The 8,923-nt window shown below is 38.0% G+C and overlaps 1 protein-coding gene across 3 annotated transcripts in view; it reads right to left on the minus strand.

The window, feature by feature from the left end:
• Window positions 1–1,812: 1,812 nt before the first annotated feature.
• PABPC1 (poly(A) binding protein cytoplasmic 1) overlaps window positions 1,813–8,923 on the minus strand; it is a 16,474-nt gene continuing 9,363 nt past the window's right edge. For 2 of the 3 annotated variants that reach the window (XM_040626136.1, XM_040626134.1), the window contains exons 8-15: window positions 5,938–6,210; window positions 5,623–5,713; window positions 4,913–5,023; window positions 4,673–4,827; window positions 3,924–4,008; window positions 3,350–3,480; window positions 2,685–2,778; window positions 1,813–1,907 (exon numbers count right to left, since the gene is read on the minus strand). In XM_040626136.1, coding sequence (XP_040482070.1) covers window positions 2,686–2,778; window positions 3,350–3,480; window positions 3,924–4,008; window positions 4,673–4,827; window positions 4,913–5,023; window positions 5,623–5,713; window positions 5,938–6,210 — 939 coding nt within the window. In that variant the 3' untranslated portion in view covers window positions 1,813–1,907; window position 2,685. Of the gene's footprint in view, window positions 1,908–2,656; window positions 2,779–3,349; window positions 3,481–3,923; window positions 4,009–4,672; window positions 4,828–4,912; window positions 5,024–5,622; window positions 5,714–5,937; window positions 6,211–8,923 lie in introns of all 3 variants that reach the window. The other variant, XM_040626135.1, reaches the window with a different exon arrangement.

Consider the following 8,923-nt stretch of genomic DNA (forward strand, 5'->3'; position numbering starts at 1 on the left):
AGATAGACCTCAAAAACAATACTTGTTTATGGTATGAAAGTTGAGAAAAGGTTAGCAGGCTTATTCAACTTCAGCTGGGAACGTGTTTCAACTCCAATTTTCAGTGCCATGTTGGCAAATGACTGTAAAGGCATGTGAATAGATTTTGGGGCTGTAAGTAACTTTCGGTGAGTAGATGAATTTGCAAATATATAATCAAATGACCAACTGTAGATTATTTTTTCCCTAATTCCTCCAAGCAGATCACAAAGGTCTACTTTATACTTTTGTTGGTTCCTCTCAACAGATATGGAAAATTTGCCACATCTAATAAAGACCTTCCAAGAACAGATGGGGATTATAGATCTTCTCACACAAGAAATCCCAGCTATGCAGTGTATAAAGCTACGGTCTATGCAAATCCTACCTGCTACCTCAGATTTTGGAATATAAGGGTGGGATTTTACGGATACAACTTCTAAGATGTCTCAAACTAGTCTCTTCCTTTAAAGTCTCAAAGCTTGAACCATTTTGTATTCATATTTAACAAAAACAGTATACACTTTTCTGCCTTAAAGCATTGAAAAAAGCTTTCATGATGACTAAGAGAGATTGTTTCCATCTAAGTGTTCTGTCAGCCTCTTAGAAGGTAAGTCTATGTTCAGACAAAATACAAAAGAATTAGAATGCCTACTGGATGTAAGTATTTCAGCCATGGGGGTATGTGGGGGTTAATATGTGCACCTTGAGTTTCAAGAGAAGCAGCCGAGCTGACAAGCATTAAAAGCTTCACGCAGATAAGGAGGACACGCTCATGGTCATTGATTTTGGATTATTTGCTCCTCAAGAGCTGGTGCTGAAATAATTTTATCATGGTCTTAATCACATGTGCAACTCAGAAAGCTTAACTTTGGTAGTGTATGTGGAGAATGGAATAAAATTAAAACTAGACCATTCTCAAACTGCCAAGGATAATTTTTATGTAGGTGACTGGGCCTTGCCCCCCGCCCCCATCTTCTAAATCCATCCCTTTAGAGGTAGAACCCCCAAATACTGACTTTTCACAAGTACTTTAGGGGACAAGGTATTAGGAAATGAAGTCACAATCATCAATGATCAAATTACAGATCTTTTCAAGAATAAGGCATAAAACTAACCCTAACTTTAGGAGTCGCTGCTGTTACTGTTTCACACCATATAATGAGGGTTTAAGCTAATTAACTTCCAGCTTAGAAACCTTAATATAGTCAAACTGGCATCATCTCAAAAAAATAAATGTTTACAGACAGATATACTTTGGTTCAAGAATTCACATGGATATTTAAATTCATAAAACAAATTGGAGAAATTCTTGTGCCCCTTTTCCATAAAACCATGAGACCGTTCAACTTTTTCATGAGGTTCTTCTGCCAGTTCCAACTTATCACCTATTTGTGCAAAACCAATTACAAAGAGAAATAAAATACCATAACATCACTGTGCACTGTTTAAGGAATTTTTATTAAAGCAAGAATTTTATAATCCAAATTACGTTTCCTTGCTCAGTTATCAATTCTGTTATTTAAAACAGAAGTGACATTCTGAGCTAAGCCACAGTAAAGAATTACAAAATTAAAGAAAGGAATGCTTTAAATTTTTGTACTTTGCTGAAAATTCTTTTTCCCAGGGTCTATAAAACATTAATTTGTTTTTATATTTTACTATTTTTTTGTGGTTTTTTTTGTTGTTTTTAAATCAATAAGTAATCTAGGACTAGCATTATGTTTGCTAGACCTGGCATTTGCTCGGTACATAAGGTTCAAAGTTTCCTTTCCTTTTTTTATTTATTTTATATTTTGCAATGTTTTTTTTCCATAATGTTTGTTTTTCGATGTTTAGATATTTTTCTTCGGTGAAGCATGAGTTTCTTTTCGTGGTCCCTGATCAATCTGTGAATACGGGAAGAAAAAAAATGTAATCATCAAACTAGGTAAGAGGCTAGAATTTCATGATTCTTAATCATTACATAAAGTGATATAGCTGCTAGTTATTGCTATACTGGCAATCATATTACGATATATAAATGTATCAAACATAACACTGCATATTTAAAGTGTATAGCATGCAAATGGCCAAGTACCAACGACAAAACAAGATGACCAATACTGGTACTTGTCAGTAGCAAATTTAAAGCCCATGGCCAAATTCAGTCTGCACCTTTTTCTGTAAAGTTTTATTGGCACACAGACACAGCTATTCATTTATGTAATGTCTAGGAGTTCTTTCACCCTAAAACTGTAGTAATTACAACATAGACAACATGGCCCACAAAGCCTAAAATATTTCCTATCTGGTCCTTTACAGAAAAGCTTTGCCAATCTCTGGTCTGGGCTACACAGCTACATTACCCCATTTCTTAGAAGTAATGAAGGGCAAGAGTGCAGACCTGGGCACTGTCAGTACTGCAACCCAGGGAACGGTCCTCGGAGAGTAAGTACACAAAAAGCCAAGTCCATTTAATACAGAACATTTGATGGTGTTTGGATTTAAAGATTCAAGTCAATACCAGGCTAACAGGTAAAATTTCTTTTATTTCTATTTCTACTTCTCTTTGAAAAGTTAGCAATATGTTTGGATTAATGGTAAAATGAATTTTTGCAGTTTCAAAATATGCTCAAACCTATAAAAACAAGCTTACAACAATAAGCCCAGAGAGGAGCGCTCACTTTAAACAGTTGGAACACCAGTGGCACTGTTCACTGCTTTCTGGGCAGCCTCTTTAGCTTGGTGGGCTTGTAGTACGGCTACAGCTTCATCAACCTAAAAAAGGAACAAATTGGCTCTGAAAAGGAGTAACTAAAAGAATTTCAAATTCGCAACATATAAATGTCCAACAGAGGCAAACTAAACTTTTCCTCAGATGCAAGTGGAAAGAACTGCTTTCAAAAGACATTTCAACTGTGTCCATATCCTTCTGGGTTCCATTCCCCCACTTTTCTAAAATTATGAACCCTCTTGCACTTACTTCTTACTCTCCTCACCAACCACCCCCCCCCAAAGTTGAGAAATAACGGCAAACATCTCTTTCTTCACCAAAGCAGCAGCACAGCTAAGACCGCACGGATGCTGGAGCTCAACTGCCTGCAGGTGAAACTGAGCTCTGCCTTTGACTAGCTGTGTGAACACAGGGCAAATTCCCGACCCCCCCCCATGCCTGTTTCCCCATGTGTATTACAAAACGGGGATAACAGCAGCACAGGTGGTGGTTATTAGAATTTGTAATTAAGATTTATAAAACTTAGAACTGCACTTAGTAATATTCAAGTTTCTACAAAAAGCCCTGGAATACATAGTGTAAGAGGCTGTTAGATAAATGACAAATTTATATTACTTTAGAACGGAGAGACTCTGGAGACTCAAGCATATGAAGAAGTTCTGAATTATCAATCTCCAACAACATGCCAGTGATTTTACCAGCAAGAGTAGGGTGCATGGCTTGAATTAGAGGAAAGAGCCGTTCACCTAGGAACAAAAACATACACAAATTCCTTCAGTCACAAGAAGTGTGAAGACATCCACCATTATTAAAACTGGGTTGAAGAACCTGACTTTGGATATAGCAAATAGAGGTCAACCCCAACCCACCATTTTGACACTTACAAAACTATCTACCATAAGGCAATGAAGTTGTTAATTCTGTGCTTGAAGTTACTTTTTCATTTATTGCAAATTCCCTCTTCCAAAAATGTAGTGGGATCCATGGCAAATAATGCCCTATTATCCTAGTTATCAAAAGCAAAATACTTAATTAAAAGCCTGGAACACTATTAAGAAGTTTAGCAGACATGCCAACTCAGACCAGTCCTGCAACCTCAGACCTGCTTTTGCACCTACAAATGATAGCTGGGTATCTTCCCCATCTTCTGGTCAGCCTGTGACTGACCAGGTGGGACAAAGGCACTTACCCAACATTTGCTTTTGCTCTTGAGGAGGGGCAGATGCCAACATGGAAGCAGTCAAAGGCTCCTGACCTTGTACGTGAACAGCAGGCTAGAAAAAAATGGGCATTTTCCTAAGTTTAAAGTACAGAAATAGGGGTGCCTGGGTGGTTCAGCCAGGTGTCCGACTCTTGATATCAGCTCAGGACATGCTCTCAGGGTGGTAAGATCAAGCCCTGTGTCAGGTTCTGTGCTCAGGAGGGAGTCTGTTTGGGATTTGCTCTCTTTCTCCCCACCTCAAATTTTTTTTTTTTAATTCTTTTAAAGTACAGAAGTAATGGCACATACTCACTAGAAAAATCACTAAATGATGAAGACTGCACTACAAACACGAATAGAAGCTGAGTCCATCAGAAATACAGCCCAAGGTAGTCTTTTCTACCTGCAATATTCTTTTGAGCTTTACTTCTATTACGTTCATGACAGTTTTGCTCTCAGAGTCAAACAGGGTGTGCTAACCTCACAAACTGGAGGTCATCCTTTCTTCCTTAAAACTGTGCTTAACAAAGCTTTCAAAGCACACAAATAATTCAGGATAAGGAATGCTGAACGCTTGTCTGACTCCCACAGTATAAGACATATTTACGTATGGTCAGTTAATGGTACATCAATTAGCAAAATGTTCTGGATAGCTTAAGCTCTCAAAACACAGTAGTCTTTAGCTTCTTTAACTGCAACCAAGGACTGCCATCTTTACAAAGAAATGAAAGTCCTACCTGCTGCATGGTAACTTGTGGCTGTGCATTAAGATGTTGTTGAGGATTGCGAACTCCCGCAGCGTACTTATACTGTGGGACGGTGCGGACAGCAGGAGTAGCTGCGGCAGCGGCAGCTGCGGGACGTGGACCCATTGTCTGTGTTGATGTGTTAGCTAAAAAATAAACATGTGGTTTTGTACTTTTATCTTGATTTTTCAAATTGGAAATCAATTTGTTACAGAAAGTGTTAAGACTTACCAACACGCTGTGTTGACATGACTCGTGGAACCTGTGAAGAAGCTGGTCTCATAGTACTAAATGGTGGTCTAGGAGCGGCTGGGCGGATAGCACCGGGCATATTTTGGAATGCTACATTTAAAGATATGAGAACATACATTAACTGGGAAAAAACTCACTGAAGTGTTCAATGCTTTGTTAGAGCTGAGGTCTGAACAAAGGAACGAAAGTGACTAAATGTAAATATCATGTTTTAAAGCTTAGTCTCTTACCTGCCATTTTCCTGAACTTCCCAGATCAGAGAATGAGTACATAAAAACATTCAGAAGAACAAGGACTTACTATCTGAATATGACACACAAACCTGGTTCCAAGTGCTCCCGCATTATAGCAGCGGGACACAAGGCAAGGCTCAAAATGCCAGGACTCTGATGCTCACACATGGACCAGGATCTTTTAGAACTACTGCCTAACCAAATATGAAATTAAGAGTGGCTCCGGTCCCAAACTTATCATAAATCAAACCAGCATAGAAATTACTGTCTCAATAAAACAGGAAGGGTGAGGCATTTTAGGATTAAGAAAACACTAGGATCCCCAAAATGAACACCCATAACCCTAAATTATGAAAAGCAACAGTTAATATACTGTTGGAAAATAACAGCTAATTTGTCTCACATATATTTTTAGTCCAAATAATTCACAACCTTAACTAAAAACAAAAGGCTTACGATGAGGTCTGGCACCCTGAGCAGTCCAGCGAGGACTTGGTCTTAGTTGAGCAATTTGGCTAGGAGGATAGTATGCAGCACGGTTCTGAGTCTGTAGAAAGCAAACACACACATCAATCAGGTAAAGAAAAAAAGCAATAATGCAGCTAGCTCTATGTTCTCAGAACATTCAGCAAGTCCTTACACTCTAAGCATTTTTTCAAATTTAATCACAATTCACATGTTTCAATCTTAGGCCTTTACGCAGGGCACAAACACTAAAAATGACCAAATGTGAAAACCTGCGTAAGGTTTTTATTCTCTTCTGGATCGTACCTGTGGGATAGCTGCCATGAAGTAACCTGAAGGAGGTGCTGGCTGGTAGGGGTTGATTACAGGATTGGGCACAGCTCTTACACTCGCCATTCTCTGCATATACTGGTTAGTGAGGTGAGCCTGGCGCTCTTCTTTGCGCTGAGCTAAAGCTACATACAATGGCTTGGTGGCCACAATTCTACCGTTCATTTCTGTAACTGCTTTTGTGGCTTCTTCTGGGGAGGAGAAACATACAAAACCAAACCCTTTGCTGCGACCACCCTCCATCATAACCTATTAAAAGACAAAAAAAAAAAAAAAGTTAATTCAACGATAGAATGAGGCTCTGAGAGCATTACTATTACAATTACAGCTACTGACTCAAATAAGCAAACACTGTTAATGCTTTCATTTTTTCCCACAATTTTTCCTTAATCCCTAACTATTAAGGGCAAGCTATGCACATGCAGTAGTATCTCAGCCAAGCAAGAGAGAAGGAGGTAGGGCTAAGACAGCAAGTACCATGTGCTAAGGTTTTAGACTGTCAACAGAATATTAAGGTTTAAATATCTGAATGAGACATTCAAGGCCTCCTAAAATTGGACTCTTTAGCACCATTAAAATTTGACTTAGCAATTTAAGTTGACAAGATGCTTTATTCCTTGGTGGGGAAGGAGAGGCTGAATCTATTCCAGAATATCCGCATTTCAAAATAAAAAATTCACATTCAAGACCAAAAGTGCCATAAATATTGGCCAGGAGGAAGCTTTCAAACACTGAAAAGATTTTCTAAAGGAGCAGCGAGGAGATGCAAAGAACTCCTCACTAGCCGCACTATACAGAAGCACGTTCTACGACACTCAACGGTGCGGCGTAGCCCAGGAACAAACAGAACACCGATGCACAGTCCGATGACCTCCCTTACAGGTGGAATCAAAACAGAGCAACAAAAACAAAACTGAGCTCGTGGCTGCTGAAGGCAAAAGGAGGTGGGTAGGGAAAATCAACAAAGGTTTTAAAAAGTACAAACTCCCATCTATAAATTAATTCCTGGGAATGCAATTAATGTACACTATGGGGACTAGAGTACTGTATTACATATTTGAAAGTTCCTGAGAGATCTTAAAAGTTTTCATCACAAGGAAAAAAAAATTTGTTAACTGTGTATAGTGATGGATACTAACTAGAGTATGATCATTTCACAATATATACAACAGAAACATCAAGTCATTATGTTATAGCCCTGAGTGTGTCAATTATACCTAGAACAAGACCCTAAAACACACCCATGCAGTCATGGGAATTCAGCATATGTTGAAGTTAACTTTTAAAATAACCAAAGACTTTGCATTATATGGTACATGGTACATTGAGACCACTGAGAAGAATTAAGTCACATCTCTTATTCATATCACACTAAAAAATCAAATTGCCAAACATTTGATTCTGAATCTGAGCATAAAACACAAAAATATGGAGAAAGTAAGATGACAAAAAACTCCCAAAGTCCTACGTTAAAGACTGGGAGAGAATATTTACAATATAAAACAAAGGGCTGACATAAAATTAATCAATAAAAAGACAACCAATCCAATAAAAAATATGCAAACAGGCAAAACTAGTCAACATATGAAAGACATGTCACCACTGGAAAAGATGTATACCACTTTCTCCTAAATTGGCAAGACTAGTAGGATTTTGTCCAGCTTTTTGGGACAATTCGGTTGTGTCAATTTTATTATATATACCCACTAACCAGCTATTTTATTAATTCTAGAACTTTAGAAATACTGGCATTTTTGCAAAGATATAGAAGAATGTTTATTAGAATGGTGGGTCTAACAGTGAAAACACACAAAGCAACCAAAATGTTTATCAATATAGGTAAAGTAAGTTATGGTATATCTACACAACGAATATTCAGCCTTAGCAAAAAAAAAAAAAAAACCCTCAAATGAATATGCAAATATGTATCTAGAGCTACTGTTAAGTAAAACTGCGAGTCACATAATCTATATAGTACAATCCTGGTCTTCTTAAAAATTGTTTATAAATCTATAAAAAGTATCTGGACGAACATGGAAGATTATCTGGGAAGGACACACAAATGGGGGATGGAGAGGGAAATCACCTTTCACCTTTGGTATTTTTTTCAGCAAGCATTATTAACATACGACCTCCTCCTCCAGAATAAACTCTTGCCAAATTTTCATATCCTTGCCACCAAGGAGTGACATTACAATCCACAAACGACTTTAAAAACTGATGCACAATATTCAACTTCAACAAACTTTGAAGTAACATACTAGGGATAAAGACACCCAGGAGTACATTCTAGCATATTCCAAGTACTCAAAAACATAGGCTAAAACACAAGGCCACCCCATCTCTTCATTTTTATTTGTATTCATCTAGCATGCCCCTAACATTTCCTAGCATAGAAGCTTCTTGATCAATGAAGTTACCAGGAAAAGATGAGTAGGGAGATCAGCCATTAGGTCATTCCAAGACCACTGAGTTTGAATTCTTTCTGTACTCTTGAGAAACTGACTAAAGTTTTAGACACTCCTCTCATACCCCAAAATACATATGCATAAAGCTTTACATACAGAGAATTCTTGGGACCATGGACACCAGAAAAAACACCTGGAACAGAGGTTCTTAAAATCCCAGAATCATACTGCTGTAATCATTCCTGATTTTAAGTGAAAGAAAATTAAAGTCTGACTCCCCAGAATGAATTGTGTAAGTGAATATAAATTTGCCCAGTAACAATTATAGCTCCCTAATAAGTTGCCACTTTTAACCAGGAAAATAGTTAAATAGAACCATGCATATTATGTGAGGCTCAATCACTAACTATGGTTAACGCAGCCTTCCTCAAGTAGAGTTCAGAACTTGTCCCCTGCAAAGAAAGAAACCATTAAGTCTACAATATCTACTTCAAATTTGAATGTCTGTGAAGCAATGAAGCAAAAGCGTGATTTCCGGGGCGGGGGGGGGGGGG

The sequence above is a fragment of the Ursus maritimus genome, unplaced genomic scaffold (assembly GCF_017311325.1).
Source record: "Ursus maritimus isolate PB19 unplaced genomic scaffold, ASM1731132v1 scaffold_9, whole genome shotgun sequence".
NCBI classification, from domain to species: Eukaryota; Metazoa; Chordata; class Mammalia; order Carnivora; family Ursidae; genus Ursus; species Ursus maritimus.